The 20,623-nt window shown below is 35.4% G+C and overlaps 1 protein-coding gene across 1 annotated transcript in view; it reads left to right on the top strand.

Annotated features, from left to right (window-relative positions):
* Window positions 1-20,623, top strand: part of LOC109373968 (collagen alpha-1(XIX) chain-like) — a 65,928-nt gene that overhangs the window by 8,846 nt on the left and 36,459 nt on the right. The window contains exons 2-4 of the mRNA XM_019628230.1: window positions 3,677-3,800; window positions 16,064-16,138; window positions 16,842-16,941. Of these exons, the coding sequence (XP_019483775.1) occupies window positions 3,677-3,800; window positions 16,064-16,138; window positions 16,842-16,941 (299 nt within the window). The remainder of the gene's footprint in view (window positions 1-3,676; window positions 3,801-16,063; window positions 16,139-16,841; window positions 16,942-20,623) is intronic.

Below are 20,623 nucleotides of genomic sequence, written 5' to 3'. Positions count from 1 at the left end.
AGTTCAGAGAAGAAGACTAGACTGGAAATGTAAATTTTAGATTCATCACCTGACAGACATTAGTTAAAGCCAACAGAATGGTGAGATCACCTAGGGAGGCATCATAAAAAGATTGAGGAGGGCCGACAGATTCCAGTGTTAAGAAATCAGGTAGAAAAAAGGCGTATGAAGGGGATTTAGAAACCCCAGAGAATGTGAGGGCAGAGGCCAATGAGAATGAGGGTTTCAAGGAAGAGGGGGTGGTCTGCTATTGGAAATGCCACATACAGTTGAATTAGATGCTAGGGACAGAAAAGGATTTTCCTTTCAAGATCCTGCTGAACTTGGCCAGAGACATTTCAATGGAGTGGTGGGATGGCAATTCTTTAGTAAGTAGAACATTTAGTCAACTAACCATAACATCTTCTCCTTGAGGTTGAAGCTAAATATGAGTATTATCTAAGTGGCCCAAGGAAATAGGTAGGAGACCTCAAGATTAAATTCATATGTTTAGGACTGTATAGTGTTCTGGTTCTTCGCTGCTGAAGCTGGGGCCAAAGCTTCAACAGACATAAATTTTTAGGATACTTTGGCCCTTCTCCATTGTCCAACTATCAATATTAATTTCAGGCTGAGGAAATTTTTACTAATTTTTATTTATGAATATGTAGAGTGAACAATTATAATAACAGGTACTTTTTTTGAACACTTACTGTGTTCAAGGCACTCTACTGTACTCTTTCCAGGTATTAAATAATTTGTTGCTAGTATTATTCCCAGTTTTCAGGTGAATAAATGAAGGCTTAGTGAAAATACATAAGTGGTAGAACCCAGACATAAAGCCATGGTTTTAAACCACTCTACTACACTGCTAATGTATCAACTAATACAAATCACTTTGGTTAAAAATGCAAACAATCAAGGATATCTTGAAAGTTAGATCAATATTTGTGAGTTTATTTCTTTGAAATAAAATGAATTGCTTTAACAGTTACCAACTGACTTGAAATAATAGCTAAGATAAGTTTGTGAAGTCATATGAGGATTAGGACTATATCTAGATGAGAGAGCTCAAAAGAAATAAGGCATAAAACCAGCTGTTTGATATTTAGAACCACACATAGTTTTCATGTTGCAATTGCTGCTTTAAGCTATTCATCCAGAAATATCTAAAATCTTGAATTTGCTGATCTTAGAGTGTTTGGCACAAGCAGAATACCAAAGATGGTGGCTTTAGTTTTCTTTTAAACAGTGTCTATCGACAATATTTAGACATTGGTATGATGGCTTCTTTTATATTTGACTCTTGAATCAACTTTGAATGGTAGCAAATATATGATATAATATTAATTGTATATTTGGAACTCGTAGAATAGCTATTCCAGTAATACTGCAATTGTCAAATACACCAAGGTAGCCATTACATTTTTACTTTCAATTTATTTCTATGTTAGTTATTTCACTATAAAAATTAATTTAAACACAAACAAATAAAGAAACAAAAATTCATAGACACAGACAATAGTTTAGTGGTTACCAGCGGGTAAGGGAGGAAGAAGGTGGTAGATGAGGGTAAATGGGGTCAAATACATGGTGATGGAAGGAGAACTGACTCTGGGTGGTGAACACACAATGTGATATATAGATGATGTATTACAAAATGGTACACTTGAAACCTGTGTAATTTTACTAACCATTGTCACCCCAATTTTAATTGAAAAAATAAGTAGTGTCAGTTTTCTATTATAGGGATTCTCTTTATTGTAATACCTATAAAGTAGTAGTTTACATCAGAAAGATAAACAATTATGGAAGGTAACACATTAATGTTAAATATGCTAATGGCATGCTCAGATGAGATGAGCATTACATATATCCATTTTACTCTTTAAATAGAAGGAAAAAATACTTTTCTCATGTCTAGTAGTTACTCCAGTAACAATATAGTTATGTTTATAGAAAATGTAATATCAGATAAGCCAAAATATGGAAAACTATTATTTAGAAGAGAAAATTGAATTGTGAACAATACAATTAAATTTAAAAATATAAATAATTGCATATGACATAAAAAGAACAGACAAGAAAAGAAAAATAGAAACACAGACTATGTAAAAATAAACTGCAGCAAAGGACACAAAAGAGTGAAAAAGCAACCCACAACATGAAATATTTGCAAATTAGATATCTGATAAGGGGTTAATAACCAGAATATATAAATAACTCCTACATGCAACAACAAAATAACCAGATTAAAAATTTGGCATGGATTTAAATAAACATTTCTCAGAAGAAGATAGAAAAATGGCTAATAAGCACATGAAGGTGTTCAACATCATTAATCCTTAGGGAAATGAAAATTAAAACTATAATGAGATACCATCTCACACCCATTAGGAGGGTTGCTATTAAAGAAAACAAAACCAGAAAACAATGTTGACAAGGATGTGAAGACATTGGGACCGTTGTGCATCATTTGTGGGAATGTAAAATGGTTCGGTTGCTATGATAAACAGTATGATGGCTCCTCAAAAAATTAAAAATAGAATTATAATGTGATCCAGCAATTCTGTTTCTGGGTATGCATTCAAAAGAATTGAAAGGGGGACTTGAACAGATATTTATACGTCATGTTAATAGCAACATTATTCACAATAGTCAAAAAGTGGGAGCAATCCGTGTCCATCAAAATATGGCATATGCATGCAGTGTAATGTTATTTAGCCTTAAAAAAGAAAGATATTCTGACATACAATAATATAGATGAAACTTAAAGACATTATGCCAAGTGAAATAAAGTCACAAAATCATAAGTACTGTATGATTCCACTTATATGAAGCATCTACAGTAGTCAGATTTTTTGAAACAAAATAGAGTGGTGGTTGCCAGCGGTGGAGGAAGGGAGAAATGGGGAGTTGTTTTTTTTTTATAGGTACACAGTTTTAGTTTTGCAAGATGAAAAGTTATGGAGAGTATTGATGGTTACACAGCCATGTGAAGGAATCTACCCCACTGATATATACAATAGTAAATTTTATGATATGTGTATTTACCAGGATTTTAAATATATGTATATACACACAAACCATTGTTAGTGGTACGGCTTTAAAAATATTAAAACAAGGGAAAATTTAAGTTATAATAGGCTGCATGGACATTGATAATTAGGAACTAATCTGAAAATATATTCAGAGTTCTTTTATACACATCAAAATATATATTGATATATAATTACATATATAGTCAATATCCAATTACAGTCAGCCCTCTGTATCCACAGGTTTTGTATCTGCAAATTCAACCAACTTTGGATAGAAAATATATGGGAAAAAAAGATCCCAGAAAGGCCCAACAAAACAAAACTTGAATTCACCACTCTTCAAGCACCTATGCTGAATCCACATATAAGTGATGTGTAGACCCCCCCTGCTGTAGCCTATATGCAAATATAGGTTATATGCAAATACTATGCCATTTTATATAAAAAACTTGAGCATCCAAAGATTTTGGTATTCTCGGGGGTCCTGGAACCAATCCCCTACAAATTATATACAGTCACCTCCAAGGGATGACTGTATATAATCATATATAGTGTAAAAATCTATTGTGTTCTCTTTGGTTATGAGGATTTTTCTGGAGATACTGATGAAAAGAATTGCATAATAAGCTCAATTCAAATACTTTGTTCTGTTGCAGATCTGTGGTCAGTTCACATGGTTTCGAGGCACAATGCAGCACACTGGTTCTTGGAAACTCTGGCTCTGGGTGGCAATGCTCCTGCTTCCTGCTTCCACCTCCGTGATGGTCAGGGACAAGCCAGGTATCCAGGTCACCTCTTTTTCCAGCCACCAAATACTATTCATAATCTTTGAATTATTTTTAAATATTATGAAAATACAGCGTGTTAAGGTTGAAGAGGCCATAGATTAAATCTAGTATAAAATAAATAATAATTCATTGTTTCCCCATTGCCCATGTTCACATTGAGAATTTCTGAAATTACCTTATTTTTTTATATGCATATTATAGTCTATTACCTAAATAGAATATATAGAGGTTATAGTTATAGCCTTTCTTTTCGCTCATTGATACTTACAAATATAAATATATTTGTGTGCATCTCTCTGTATTTCTTCCTTTCCCCTTTAAGTTATTAAAGTTATTCAAATTATAAGTACAGAAACCTATCACCAATTAGGATTAACTGTGGATGTATCTAATTTTCATTAAGGAAAAGTGAAAAATAAATAGGAGATATGAAAGGAAATGTAGTTTAATTATGTCAGTTTTGTAGCATCTCACATGAGGTGAACAAAAGATTAACAGCCATTAGAGCACTGTTTTAACTAAATAGATAATATTTATTTGCAATTACCAACCTCGTAAATATTTCCAAAATGCTTGAAGGCAATTCGAAACTTTTACTTTCACCTCTGATTTTTATAAATGATTTTGTGGATAATTTGGAAGACTTTTCTTGAGCATTGAGGCTGTGTAATTTACTGAACTAGATGTACCTCATAATTCAAAGTTGAACTAGATACACCAAATAAGCCATTTGCTAAGGAAAGAGAATCTTCAACTCTCCTATGCAAAGGACCACACATGATGTATTGTGACAGTGGTCACATATGCTGATGTATTCTGAGTGAGTGAGTCTTATTGTGTTTATTTGTTTGAATGTAACTTTAATAATTTTTACTAAACAGGTATAAGTACATTCTAGTAGAAACTTTTGAATTTGAAGCACACGTAAAATAAAAATGATCTCTTATAAAAAAATAACAGATCTTGTCTCTCAGAATGTTAACATGTTTATGATTTTTTACTAATTTGGCAGGAGGTACAATTCCTAAATTAATCCACAGGAAAGTTTGAATATTCGACCACTGTATAAATGAAATCCTGAGAATGTCATACTTTCTTGGGGGGAAAAACTCTTTCTTCACTGAGAAATAAATCACGACTGACTTACGGCAAAAAGAAGTATGAGTCAGTATAGAGCAGAGGAGTTTATTCTGATAATGTTGCTACTTTTCTAATTTTTTTATGTCTCTTTCTTTTAACAGACAAAGTGGGTTATTCAATTTGCAACTTAATCAGAGAGGAATAAGTCATTTTTAGTTGGAAAGGAAAATGAACCTTTGATTAAGCAGGATACAGTTTTTAGGCACATGCTAGTGCGTAATAAATGTTCTTGATAATAATCATTCGAAGGGTCAACATAAATGGTTTTCCAATTCTAGTGTAAGAATCATGGGGGTATTGATTCCCAAGCCCCAGCCTCAGAGATTCCCATCATGTGCGACAGGCTGGGGTGGGGTTCAGTCATTTACATATTTAACAAGCCACTCAGGTAAATCTAATACAGCATGTCTGAGGAAAACACTTAGAGAAATACTCATCTTTAGCATAATTAACTGACATTTCTTGTTTTCTTTTTTTTTTCAGCTGATTGTCTTGCATCTTATGCTACCACATTCCTTTTATTTTATTTTGTGTTATTTTTTTTTGCCTTTAGTAACGTTTTCTTTATTGTGGTAAGAACACTTAACATGTGATCCACCCTCTTATAAAATATAATACAGTACTGTTACCTACAGACACAGTGTGGCACGGCGGATCTCTAGAACCCAATCATCTTGCGTAGCCAAAACTTCCACAGCTTAGGATTCCCCTGAATGTTTTGCTTTTCTGGCTTTGATATCTCAATTCTTTCATCAAGTTATATTGTATGTAGGACTACCAAAATGCATGTATTCTGGTCCGATTTACTTCACCAAATTAATCTTTCTGAAAATTTTTCCTAACAATGTGTATTCAAAATGAATGTGAACTCTAACATGATTCATGTAACATAAAGTACTAAAGGACAATTAAGAACAAAATGAAGAGTTGATGCTGATTATGCCATTTGGTAGAAGGTGGTCATGAAACAACACATACTGAACATACCATGGAAATTGCTTAACTTCAAGTATCAGTCACATTAATTAAAATGTCAGCACAGCACTGTCATAAGGATTATTGAAGAAGACAACATGCTGGGCACAGCCTGACAGGGGACTCTTTTTGTGTCTTGTGTAGCTGATTCACAGCACCAGGTTCCCGTTTTAGTTTCCTCATGTGCAGACCTGTGCGTGTGGTCACTAACCATTTACCGGAGGGAAGTGATTACATCTAAAAATAAAATATAACCAATCTGAGAGAGAGGCTAGGGTTTCACCTCTGGAGCCCGTGAAGTTGTCAACAGTCTACTGTTAAACCTAAATATATGAAGGTTAATTTGAGTCTTTTAATTGCTTTGCTTTATGGTATGTTTAACGACTACTTAGAATATTGTCCCAGGTGGCGCAGAATTCAACAATAATATGGAGAGATTCAATAACAACTTGGATTTTTAAATCATTAAGCTATTAAGAATCATTACCTATTCTTTCATCAATTTTACTATTATGTTTAGTTATGAGGTAAGGCATATTTATATATTTTCATACTGCAAAGGACCTTCTATTTGAATGTAGCAGTTTCAGCTCAGTTGTCAAAAGAGGGTAGGGAAGAGAATTGTATTAAAAATTATACATCATGTAGATCATCTCAAAACTAGCTTTAATCAGTTACTTAAAACTTTCTTCTATGATAGGAGCTTATGTATTAAATAATTAAAGGTTCCTCTTTTTTCTATACTTTTCTTAATCTGTTCTAAGACAAAGTATCGAATTATCAGAAGTAATAAAAAACAGAAAACCGGAGTAAGGAAAAGCAGCAAACAACTAAGACTAAATAAAGAGAGAGATAAAAATGTCATTTAAATCATATTTTTTTACTTACAATAAAACTTTAAGTTAAAGTGTCTAGGTTGAATTGATTATAAACTTAGGCCCCAAGCTATACACATGAACCCTTTTAAACTAGTTTTCTATTATTTACAAGGAAAAGCCATTATTCTGAAATTTGGCTTTTACTAAGTGACAAACATTGCACTCTAAAATTCACAGTGAAAAGCATGCTGTCATATAGAGAATTTTATTTTGTGTTTTCAAGAATGCCTCATGTTCAGTGTGGTACCATGGAAGGGCCCCATTACCAACAAATGCACCTAAGTGGAGGGAAGCTTTACAATTGTTAAGTATAGATATGGCTCCTAACCAGGTGTTCTCCTTTGGAGGAACAGCTTTGACTGGAAACAAGCAGTAGAGGCTCTGTGACCTTTTGTAACCTGTTAAAATATCTTTGCTCCCCCCGCCCTTTTTTTTAACTGTTGGGTCATTCTTCCATATTATTTTTGTTATATGCTGGTCGAGTGTGCTTTACCTATTTTTGTTAAACAATGTTTTTCTCCCAACCTGGGATACTCTGTAGTCCTTTATCAGAGGTATTGTCAGAGTATGAAGTGAAGAGGGGGATCTGAGGGCAACTTGTAACAATAAAATGAAAAGGCCTGTTTCCCCCTCATTTTCAAAATGCAAAACACCAAAGGCTCTTATTTTGATGCATTTATGAAAGGAAAACAAACCACTTCTATATCTGTGGTAAATTGCTGCTCTTCATCTTCCCTAACTCGAATCTTGAGGCAAACAAATGCTATAATGAGTTTTGTTACTAAAGTTAAAGAAAACAATTTTCCTTAAGACCGTTAATACTTCCTTAATAATGTTAGGATAAAAGAGTGATAAATAGAACATCTACAAAACTAGACAGATTTGAGTTGTAATTTTACAGGTCATAATAACTTCATAATATATCATGTATATTCCTGAAGATGTGAAGAAGTAGGAAAAACAAAGCAGGAAAAAATGAACAAGAGAAATGTTGCAATATCTCAGGAGATGGTCTTCCCCTCTCCTCGTCTTACTCCTTATGTAATCTTATCCATTCCCGTGGCTTTAATTATGATCTATATCAATCACTCCCAAATTTATTTCACAACCCAGACCTCTCTTGAGTTTCATACCCATATTTTAACTGTCTATTCAATAACTTTATTTGAATTTTTTAATGGAACCTCCAATTTACATTTCTAACTCCTGTTCTCTCTCACCTCAGATTAATTTACTCATATCCAAATCTTCTTTTTTTCCTCTAGTGGGACTCATTTTAGCAAACTAAACTTCTACCCAGCTAAGCAAGCCAACTGTCATTCCTCCCTACATTTAATCCATTATCAGTCCATCTTGATTCTTTTTTTTTATGATTTTATTGGTGAATTGGGGGAGGGGAACAGCTTTGGGGAATTAGGGAAGGGGAACAGACAAGTTGCTGTCCTTTTGTTCTTCAGTCTAGTTGTGGAGGACGTTGCTTCACTGGCCCATGTTGGTATTATCATTGCGCTCTTNTATATATATATATATATATATTTTTTTTTTTAGCAGAGCCATCCTGCCACCTGTTGGCAGCTCAGAGACAGCTCAGCTTGGGCTGGGAATCGAACTGCTGGTGCTCAGAGCTCACACTCTTGAGTGAGCTCTTTAACCAACTGAGCCACTCGGCCGGACCAGCTATTTTTTTTTTTTAAAGATTTTTATTGGGGAATTGGGGGATGGGAACAGTGCTGGGGAATTGGGGGAAGGGGAACAGACAAGTTGCTCTAGTTGTGGAGGACGTTGCTTCACTGGCCCATGTTGGTATTATCATTGCGCTCTTCCCGGGTGAGGCAGTCACTCACCGGCCATTGGACAGCCGCTCATGTTGGCTCACGCAGCTCACGAAAGCTCACACCAGCTGCCAGCCAGCCCCACTGCAGCCTATGCTGTCGCCGTTGAATCACAGCAGTTCAGCTCCAGGTTGAGCTGTTGTTTATCATCTTAGCTGTAGAGGGCGCAGTGTCACTGGCCCTCATGTGGGATCCAAACCGTGGTCCTGCTTCTCAGAGCTGGTGTCCCAAGTCAAGTCCTGAACAATGAGCCACTCGGCCGGCCCCCTGTTGATTCTTGTATCTCAGTTCCTTCTGATTTCAATCTTCGTTGTCACCTCCTTAATATACAAGGTACTGTCATATCTGGCTTCACAGAGTATTGGCATGCAAGTAGGGTTGCAATATAAAATACAGGACATGCAGTTAAATGTGAAGGTCAGATAAATAATGAATATTTTTTAGTATAAGTATGTTCTAAATATTGCATGGGGTATACTGATACTAAAAATATTTTTGGTATTTATCTGACATTCAAATTTAATTGAACATTCTGTATTTTTATTTGCTATATTTGGCAATCGTTTATGATGTGAAGGAGGAGAGGTTGTTTTGTTATATAGTGTGGTCATGGAAAGCTGCCCTCATGTAGGGATATTTAAGCAGAGGCATGAAGACAGAGAGTGAGGTATGCGAACACCTGGAAAGCGGCGCATGCCAAGGCCCTGAGCAGGGACATGCTCAGCATGTGGGAGAAATAACAAGAAAAGCCAAGAGGCTGGAGTTAAGTGAGTGACACAAAGGTGCTGAGGCACATGCTACTGGAAATGGATCTGTGTTTTGTGTCAGGTCTGATTTCTAAGCCTGCAAGATCAAATGCTATACCTTGAATTTTGGTAAATTCATCAAAGTAATAAATCGTACCCTGTGAGACCTCTTGGGAAATGGTCAACCCTTGCCCTCCAAGACTGTTACTAGATAGCATGTGAATGAGTAGGCTTCTGAATTTATATCTTTCCGTAACAACTCTTCTCTAAAGAGCTTTAAACAATCCTTAATTCATAGTTAATCAAATATTGTAATTCTGTATTATTCATAATACATTGTTATTTAAGTACAGATGTGTGTAAATATATATCCTTTAGCAAAGTTGAAATATAAATTATATCTCCACTAGAGAAATTATTCAGTTTCTTTCCCTACAGTCAGCAAAGTGATATGTAAATAGCTTAAGTAATACTAAGAATCTTCAACAAACTATAAAGAATGTATAGAACATGTTTACATCTGTTTTTCATGATGCCTCTAACTTAATTTTCTCTTTTGTAGTGTACAAGGAGTGACCTCACCTCCTGGCTTTTCCTAAGGCCAGAGGCCTCTGTGGCCACAGAGAGTGACTGGTCCATTTTCAATATGAGCATCAGCAACACACACAAATCTTTTATGTATTAAATCAGTTGAAAAAATGAAAAATTAAAGAATGGATTTTAACTGGTCTGGGCTTCTTAGCTTTTTGAGAGGTGAAAGGAGTTTTCAATATGTCTTCGGTGAATAGTAAGCGAAAAAGAGTGAAAGAGGGAATTCAATATGCCTTCAGTAAATACTCTTTTAAACTGAATATTCTATTACAGTGTTGGGTTTAATAGAGTGGGTATAAAAAGTGCCAGAGCAATGATAAGAAAAAAGCGTGTTTCAAAAGACATGCAATCTAATCTTAACACTAGAATGCTTACTAGAATGCATACAATAGAAGGCCAAGTCAGCAGGTAAAAATATAGTATAGTAGAAAGATTTAGGGATTAAGGGTAAAAGTGATTTTTTTTTAAAGTGCATGTTTCAAACAAGAGTGGGAACAAAATACATTTCTACTAAAGAATAAAGCGAGTTTTGTAGGTACTCTATTATTTTGTTTAAAATATGGCTTTTAGATGTAATGTTCAATACAGAGTAAAAACAAGTTGGGCTATAGGAAACTTGTGTTTTATTTCCACTTTGCCATTGAGTGGCTGGCTATGTGATCTGGGGAAAGTCGCATAAGTTATCTTGAATGATTTGTTCTTAGGTCCTCAGGATTCTGATTTTTGGAGGGAAAAAGGCTAAAAATGTTTTTTAAATGTATGCATTTTTTTGGAGGTAATCTAGATAAAGTCTAGATAGTCCACTCAAATCTGATCTAGCTGCCTTCAATTGTGTTTCCTTTGCCCCCTTTCAATATCCTTCCAACCCTATAAACTGTCCAGGTCCTTCAAGCCAAGTTAGGAGGAAAGTGGGTCTGAGAATCACTAACGACATCTTAGCATAAATTTGTTAAACATTTGCATTTCCTTTTCAGAAGGTCTGTTGATTTAAGGATCCCTAAGCAGTGCATCTTTTGTGGTGAAATTTTAGAAATTATTTTTGAAACATTGCAGAGAACCTTTGAAATGACACTGCTGCAATAATTCTCCTGTCTACCTGACAGGAGGTTTGGCCATTTGGTTCTCATCAGTGGTTCTTCCAGGTATATGCACATTTACCCATAAAGTGTGCTTTATTTTACATTAAAATGCAGGTGTCAATATTTAAAGACATTAACACATTCAACTTGAGGTAGCCACTTGCACTGCCTTGCCATTTTTATGCAATGGATCACTAAAATATATGCATTCAGAGTATTGTGTCCTGACTCTCACCCCCAAATAATTAACATTTAGTTTTCATTTATTGTGTTTTGCTTTTCACAATAAAGCACATATTGTAAAGATATGACACTGTATTTAATTTTCATAAAGACTTCAGTGTAAAAATACGTTCATAAATATTGCTGGAAATGTTGAATTCCATTCATTTCAAAGTGACAGGTTTATTACTTTGACAACATATATTCATTAAGTCCCTGGAAGAATTTAAATAAGGTATATACTGTTTCCAACTTGGCAGTGGGCTGGCATACTTTTCCCTCATTACCAAAGTGTCATAGTAGGAAGTCCATTTCCACTGTCTTGAGATTTGCTTTCCCTATCATCTGTTGGGCCTTCCCTACAAATGTTGTGAAGAATTGAAAGTTAGTTGCACAATCTCTTGAACTTCATAGAAATGCAATTATTGGGTTGTCGGAAAAGTCATGACGCATGTTTGCGACAGATGGCACTAGTTCATTTTTGGAAGTACTAGAGTAATTTGCATCTATGTTGTTGCCATGTCATTTGACAGCTGACAGTTCTAGCTTTATTCTAAAAAAAAAAACAAAAAAAAACAACTGAGCGATTTGGTTGAGTTGTGGAGATTTTACAAGTTGAAGATGGAAGACCCAAACTGTGCAATTTTGCCATATTTTACTGTTTTACTTCCATAAAGAGAAGAACCCACATCAAGTTTGTGAAAAGTTGCCTAAAGTTTACAGTGACAATGCTCTACAAGAACATCAGTGCCAACAATGGTTCACGAAATTCCATGCTGGTGACTTTGATCTCAATGATGCTCCTCGGTCAGGGAGGCCCCCGAGGTTGATGATGAGAAAACAAAGGCATTGATTGAGTCAAACACATGTTATACAACACGAGAGATTGCAGACACATTGAACATCCATCATGTAGGCGTTCACAACCACCTGAAGAAGCTATGTAAGGAAGTTTGGTATTTGGGTTCCACATGAACTCAAAGAAGTTCATTTGACAGCATATAGAAACATCTGCAATATTATTATTAAACATGAGGAAAACGATCCTTTTTTGAAGCGAGTGATAACTGGTGATGAGAAGTGGATTTTTTACAACAATGTGGTGCACAGTCTTGGTCCCGACATGATGATTCGCCTCAAAGGACATCGAAAGCACACATTCATCAGAGGAAGGTTATGCTCTCAGTGTGGTGGGATTTTAAAGGTGTCGTGTTTTTTGAGCTCCTACCAAGGAACCAAACAATCAATTCGAATGTGTACTGTTGGCAATTGGACAGTCTGAATGAATTCATCATCCAGAAATGTTCAGAGCTTGTTAATTGCAAAGGAGTTGTGTTCCATCGCAACAACGCGAGACCACACACAAGTTTGATCACCTGTCAAAAATTACTGGAGCTTGGATGAGATGTATTGCCACACCCACCATACTTGCCTGATCTTGTGCCGTCAGACTTCCACTTGTCTAGCTCTCTTCAAAACTCCTTGTGTGGTATAACATTCAATTCAGATGAGGCTGTAAATCAGCACATTGTTTAGTTTTTCACAAATAAAGAGAGGTCCTTTTATGAACAAGGAATTATGAAGCTCACTGAAAGATGGTAAAAGGTTATCGAACAAAATGGGCAATATATCATTGAATGATCTTTGTTCTTTATATAAATAAATAACCTTTGAAAAACAGAAAATACGTCATGACTTTTTCGACAACCCAATATCTAGTATGTGTTCTTTTGGGAATGGTATTTTTTTTTCTACTTAATATAATATACGTGAGATCATCTAGGTTGTTGCATGTATCAGCAGTTCCTTCTTTTTTCATTGTTATACAGTGTTTCATTGTATATGTCACAATTTATTTATTTATTGTCTTGTCAATGAACGTTTGGGTTGTTTCCAGTTTTAGAACTATTACGAGTAATGCTGAAATGAGTATTCTCTTCTTCATGGGCCGTTTACACTCATGTTTTATAATCATTTCTCTTGGGCTCATGAATCTCCAGGACATAGAGTTCAAGTATATTTAGCTTTAATAAATGCAGCCAAACAGTTTTCTAAAGTAGTTGTACTGATTTCCACTCCCACAAGCAATGTAGGGGAGCTCTCCCTGCCCCACATCCTCGTCTGCCCTTAGTGCTGTCAGCTCTTTCAGTTGTAGCCATTTAATAGCATCTCATTGTGGTTTTACTTTGCATCCCCTGATTACTTATGATGTTAAATACTCTTTTATATGCTGGTAGACAATTTGGATATTCTCTTTTGTGACGTGCTTAATTTATTTTGCGCACTTTCAAAATAGGGTTTTCAATCTTTTTTTTATTGATTATTGTGAGTTCTTTGTATATTCTGAATATGATACTTCATGGATGTATGTGTTGCAATAGCCTGTGGCTTGCCTTTTCACCCTTTTAATGTTATCTTTCAGTTAATAAAGTTTTAATTTTAATAAAGTCCAATTTACCAAACTTTTATAATTAGTGGTATCCCTTGCGAGAAATCTTTGCTACCCCAAATTAATGAAGAATTGATGTTTGTCTGTATCTGTAGTCCTTCATTGTTTTACCCTTCAAATTTAGGTCTAACATTATTTCTAATTCATTTCTGTGCATTCTGTGCATGGTGTGAAGTAAGGGTCAAGGTTCAGTGTTTTTCCCCTATGGAGATCCAGTTGACCCCAGATCATGTATTATTGAAAGACCATCCTTTTCCCACTGAATATCAGTGGACCTTTTGTAGTAAATGAGACCATATATTCACAGGTCTGTTTCTGGACTCTACTCTATTTCATTGATCTGTTTATCTATATGTGCACCAACAAATACCACATTATAACATTCCTGATACCTGCTTAAGTTTTCCAGCTTGTTCTTCAATTTTGCCTTAGAAATTTTAGTTTTTTTGTAATTCCATATAAATTTGAGGATCACCTTGTAAGTTTATACACACACACACACACACACACACACAATCACACACAATTAGGATTTAAATTGGTATTGTGCTGAATCTAGAGATACATTGACAATTGACATCCTAACATTATTGAGTCTTTCAATCTAAATATTTGGTTTATCCCTTCAGTTATGTAGGAATTTAATGTCTCTCAGCAATGTTCTCTAGTTTTCAGTGCAGAGATCTTGATGGGATGCTTGGTTTTTATAAAAATGACTATGAATTCAGATTTAAAAATGGTAATGTTTACAAAATGTCCAATTTTACTATCATTTATGACCTGCAGTTATGTTAAGATTGCTGAGATAGAAATTTCCAAAGTAGCTAAGTAATCTCTAAAATTATGCAGTGCTATAATTTAATTTATATGTATTAAAGCTTTTAAATTTGATTAAGGCATAGCACTATTTAGAATCTGATTTATTCTTCTGGTTGAATATATTAAGATGCTTCCCTGTCAACACCCCTGAATTCTGTGATATATTTGTGAAAGAAAAGGGCTGAGGAGCTCAGCAGTTAAACTGGAGAAGCAGTAGTTTTCACTTTCCATACAGCAGGAGATCAATTTGATTTAAAGCAGTTCATCTCTCTTCTGTATTAAATATTTTTAGTTCATTCAACCCAAACATGAATTTTAGACATGGAGAATTAAGGTTGTGATTGCATGATGTCAAAATATTTATTTAGTTTAGTTTAAGAAGATCTCCCCAATTGTACAGTTACCTGGGCATATTCTAAAAATCAGCTGCAATTTTGTCTGAATTTCTGAATTGACTATGACATTTCCAGAATCTACCTAAGTCAGATTTAAACATACTCCAAGTAATAAAAAAAAATAGTGTATGCATGTACATTGCTGTATGAGTATATTATGTAGTATTGAATATGTAAATTCACTCAGTGGAGACAAACCTTATCTTTTATTTCTTCGAGTATTGTTGTATTGTTGTCTTAGCATATAATACCTTCTCAATGATTTTATCTCTTTTTTTTTTGCCTTTTAGTTTTATTGTAATAACTTTTATCTATGTTGCTATCTTAGTTAGTTCAGGCTGCTCTAACAAGAATACCATAGGCTGGGTGGCTTAACCTTCCAACATTTATTTCACACATTTCCGGAGGCTGGGAAATCCAAGTTCAGGGTGCTAGCATGGAGAAGTTCTGGCGAGGGCCCTATCTGGTTTCCTTACATAGCAGACTGAGAGAAGGAGCTTCTGTTTCTCCATCCCCTTATAAGAACATCAATTCCATTATGGGGTCTCTACCTCTATGACCTCATCCAAAACTAATTACTTCCCAAGGCCCCACCTCCAAATATGATCACATTGTGGATTAAGGCTTCAACATATTAATTTTTGGGGAGGGTCACAATCAATCCATAGCAGTCCCCTTCTGTTTTAAAGTTTAATATCACCTGATACCAAAATCTAAATTAAGGTTATGTTAATATAATAGTAGTTCACTTGTTTTAATATTGGAATATAATTTGACTATGAAAATTTAACCTTGCCAAAGCTAGCTAATTTCCTAATGTCCAGTACATAGAAACAATAGCAACAATTAGAATGTTCAAATAATAGTAATAATAGTAATAATAGCTAACATTAACAGGCATTCACTGTATCCAGGCACTGTTCTGAGCATTTCACATACATATAACTATGTAATCTTTACAAACACACTATTAGATGAATACTGTATTTATCCTCATTTTACAGAAATTTAATAGAACAGTTTAATTTATTTTCATTTTTAAGTTTCTGATTGTATTGTGTGATTTAAATTTATTTGAAAAAAGTGATAGAAAATGTAATGCAAATCCTCAATACTTTTTTTTTAATAGAAAAGCAATGTCCTATACTGAGAACAGAGGGACATCAGTTTATACAAGACAACAGAGATAAACTTGAAGTTTCAGGTAAGCATTATAATCCTTTACAAAGAAGCATTTTGTGTAAAATTATCACCAAACGTGATATATTGTAGGCAATTCCTTGACATGGTAATTTAAGATGGTAACATCAATATAAAAAATTAAAGGTAAATGAATTGTATACATTGTAGAAATTTTGAAAAAAATAAAGAAAATTTATGAGTAAGACGATCTCACTACCCAAATAGAGTTATGAGTCCCATTTTAGCATATCATTCCTATCTTTAACTTTCTTCCTTTCATCCTTCATTCACTCTCATTCTCTCTGCTGGCTTACACACACACACATGCACAGAATCATTATATATATGTAGTATTTGAAATCCAAGCATTTCCCCACATCAACACATATTCTTCTAAAATTGTAATATTTTTTACTTAACCAGTTTTCTGTCTTTAGCCATCAGAGCTGCTACAATGAACTATTCTGATTATTTACTTAGGATAATTCCTTAGGTCAAAGAAAATTAATATTGGAATCTTTTGAAACCATATTTTATCCTCCTATATCCTAAAAGAAGAAAAATGAGGGTGAAGAATTTTGCTGTTCCCAAACAGCAGGATTGTATTTGAAATAAATCAGTCTATAGCTAAGGACAACAAAAAGTTCTATTTAAAAGTCAAGATCTACATAAACTTACTAATTTAATAAAACTGCTTGGATTAAATCATTTGTCACATTTTACAGGTTTTGACTTAGGAGAGAGCTTTTCTTTGAGACATGCATTTTGTGAAGGGGATAAAACCTGTTTCAAATTGGGAAGTGCACTTCTTATTAGAGATACCATGTAAGTAAAATCATTTTTCTTTACACTTTAACTATTTAAATTAAGTGTTTACATTAACTATTTTCTTGAATGCTGTGGTAAATGCTCTTTTTGTATACTTGCTGTTTTTAATAATCTCTGCAAATTGATCTTGCTCTATGGTATAAATACCATTTACATGTATAGATAGGTGCATAATCCTTAGAGAGTAGTATTAAATTTGTTTTTGAATAAATGTTATTTTTGTTTAAAGTAGACATGACGAAAATTATATTTTAAAGTGTAAACTTTAAAAGTAAGGCATAATGTAGACTTACAGACAAAAGGCTGTTATTCATTGTATATAATTCTACATGTTATGTGCATGTAGAAAAGCTACATGATAAAATAAAAGAACTTAGGCCTTAGGTATTCATACTATATTTTGTATAGAGTAAAGAGTAGAGAAAAACAATTTTTTTCAGTTTTATTGTTGCTGTTGATACTCATTTCATTTCAAAACGGATTTACCAAAGGTTTCCTTTGTTCTCTTTACTATTCTTTTTCTACTGATGAACCTGGGATTAAAAACAGAATCACTCGCCATTTAAATACTGACAACTGGTCAGCAACTATACAGGGCAATAATAATTCCCCATATGCTTGGCTATATGTAACTGGAGGATGGGTTAATAGTAATTAAGAAAGCTTGAGTCATCAGGAAGGCAGAAATAGCATATATAGTCAGGATATTTAGTCTTGAGTCTTAGATAAACATTCCAGTGTATGAATTCACTGCAATAAAGAAAGCGTCACAATTCTGTTTGGTTTGAAATGCAACACAGAGCTAGTCTGCATCAATCAGAAGAATGTCAGACTCCGGGGCAGCCAATCCTGCCTTACAACCCGTGGAAGGTTTTTACAGCAGCAGATGGCCAATGGCGGCCTGGGAAACTTTCAGTGGTGGACAGTCAGCCACAACTTGTGCTGCAGCCTCTCTTGGGTGGCTCTCGGGACAATGAGGTCCTAAGGCGAGTGGTGGCTGGCCACAGGGTTCTCAGGGTGTTTTGAGAAGTGGTCACAGGTCCAGCTATGGTGCAAGCACTGAATCTGTCTTAACTTTAAAAATCACTGGCCATTTGCTACAACGTGGATGGATCTTGAGATAATTATGCTAAGGGAAATAAGTTAGACAGAAAAAGTTGAGAACCATGTGACTTCACTTGTATGTGGGGTATAAAACTGAAAACAACAAATGAACAAGATAACAAAAAAAGAAACAAAAACTCATTGACACAGGCAACAGTTTAGTGGTTACCAGAGGGTAAGTGGGGAGGAGGGTGGTAGATGAGGGTAAACAGGATAAAATATTTGGTGATGAAAGGAGAACTGACTCTGGGTGGTGAACACACAATGTGATATATAGATGATGCATTACAGAACTGTACACACAGAATGTATGTAACTTTACTAACCATTGTCACCCCAATAAACTTAAAAAAAACAAAAATCAGCCACCCCTTGTGGCTTCCTGGGATGCTGCCCTGCCTAGCTAGGGCTTCATTGCCCAAGACACCACAACACTGGGTCAAACAGCCCAGCTCACGCAACTAAGGAGGCTCTTGCAATGGCTGAACCTTATAGGCAGCTGGCAGGTGGCAACAGGCCTAGGGGTCCCTGGGCTTTTTCCTAAGCTGCCCCAGGCCCATTACTGGTGGCAGCCAGCCTTGGCCACCCCCACATGCCTAGACGTCCAGCACAGGCAGTAACCAACTACATATAGCATTGTAGCCCCTACCCGATAGCCCAGGCATGATCACAGGCAAGGCTGAAATTGGTCTGCATGGGAGCCCCTCCCAAGAGACACCAAAACAACACACCCAGAGTCCGGCTTCAGAACATACTAGAGTACTACCTGGTCAGCCCCAAAGGCAGCACATCCAAAGGGTGGTTTCAACAGGCAAAAGAGCTGTCTGGGTCGAAGCCTTCTATGAGGGGCCAGCCCCCACACAGCAGCTCATACACTGTGAGTGTAGCCAGTTCTCACAGCCAGTCAGCCTGAGAGTCAATCCCACCCACTGATGTGCCTAAAGTAATCATGGTTCAATTACAACATGAGAATACACACGACACAAACACACAAACAAGGGACACTCCCGCAACATACACAGGTGATCAGGGAGACTGTGCCACGGTACCACCGAGGATACGTACTACATAAAGCCACCTGGCAAAGACTGAGAGACATAGGAGATCTGCTTAACACATAGAAGCAAACACAGGGAGGCAGCCAGAATGAGGAAACAAAGAAACATGTTCCAAATAAAAGAACAGGAAAAACCTCCAGAAATGGAACTAAATGAAATGGAGGCAACCAACCTACCAGAGACAGTTTAAAACAGTGATTATAAGAATGCTTTAAGAATGCAGTGAGAGCTTCAACAAAGAGATAGTAAACATAAAGAAGGAACAACAAAAACAAAAAAATAATAAAAAACAAACATAGTTTAAGGGGACTTTTGGGACATCAAGTGTAACAACATTTGCGTCATAGGAGTATCAGAAGAAGAGAGAGAGCAAGGGATCAAGAAACTATTTGAAGAAGAAATAATGACTGAAGACTTCCCTAACCTGGTGTAGGAAGTACAGAGAGTCCCAAACACGAGTACACAATGGTAAAGGTTAAAGACAAAAAATCCTAAAAGCAGCAAGAGAAAGACAAGTTATTTACAAGGAAGCTCCCATAAGACAGTCAGCTGATTTCTCAACAGAAACTTTGCAAGCCAGAAGGGATTGGCAGGAAATATTCAGTGATGAAAAACAAGGGCCCACAACCAAGACTGCACTACTCAGCAAGTCTATCATTTAAGAGTAAAAGCTTGCCAGACAGGAAAAAGCTGAAGGACTTCATTACCACCAAGTCAGCATTAAAAGAAACATTAAAAGGACTTCTTTAAGAAGAAGGGGGAAACAAACAAACAAAAGAAGATCAAAAATATCAATAATGAAATGGCAAAACTATGTACCCATCAATGATCAGTTTAAAGGTAAATAGATTAAATGTTCCAATCAAAAGACATAGTGTAGCTGAATAGATAAGAAAACAAGACCTGTGCATATACTGTCTGCAAGAGACCCATCTCCAACTGAAAGACACACATAGACTGAAAGTAAAGAGATATTTTACCCAAATGGGAATTAGAAAAAAACTGGAGTAGCCATACTTATATCAGACAAAATAAACTTTAAAACAAAGACTATTTAGACTTTAAAACAAAGACTATTATAACTGACAAAGAAGGACATTGCATAATGATAAAGGGATAAACCCAACAAGATGACATAACCCTAGCAACATCTGTGTACCCAACATAGGATCACCTAAATATATAAAACAAATATTGACCAACATAAAAACAGAGATTGACAGTAACATAATCATAGTAGGGAACTTTAACACCACACTGACACCATAGGACAGATCTTCCAAACAGAAAATTAAAAAGGAAACAGTAGCCTTAAAAGACACCCTACACCAGCTGGATTTAATTGACATTTTTTAGAGCATTTCACCACAAAGCAGCAGAATATACATTCTTTTCAAGTACACATGGAACATTTTCCATAATAGACCACATGTTAAGCCAAAAAACAAGTCTCAATAAGTTGAAGAAGATTGAAATCATATCGAGTGTCTTCTCTCACCACAATAGTGTGAAACTAG

The sequence above is a fragment of the Hipposideros armiger genome, unplaced genomic scaffold (genome assembly GCF_001890085.2).
Source record: "Hipposideros armiger isolate ML-2016 unplaced genomic scaffold, ASM189008v1 scaffold_764, whole genome shotgun sequence".
In the NCBI taxonomy this organism is placed as follows: Eukaryota; Metazoa; Chordata; class Mammalia; order Chiroptera; family Hipposideridae; genus Hipposideros; species Hipposideros armiger.
The sequence above is the reverse complement of the archived record's forward strand: the minus strand, read 5'-3'. Positions and strand labels throughout refer to the sequence as shown.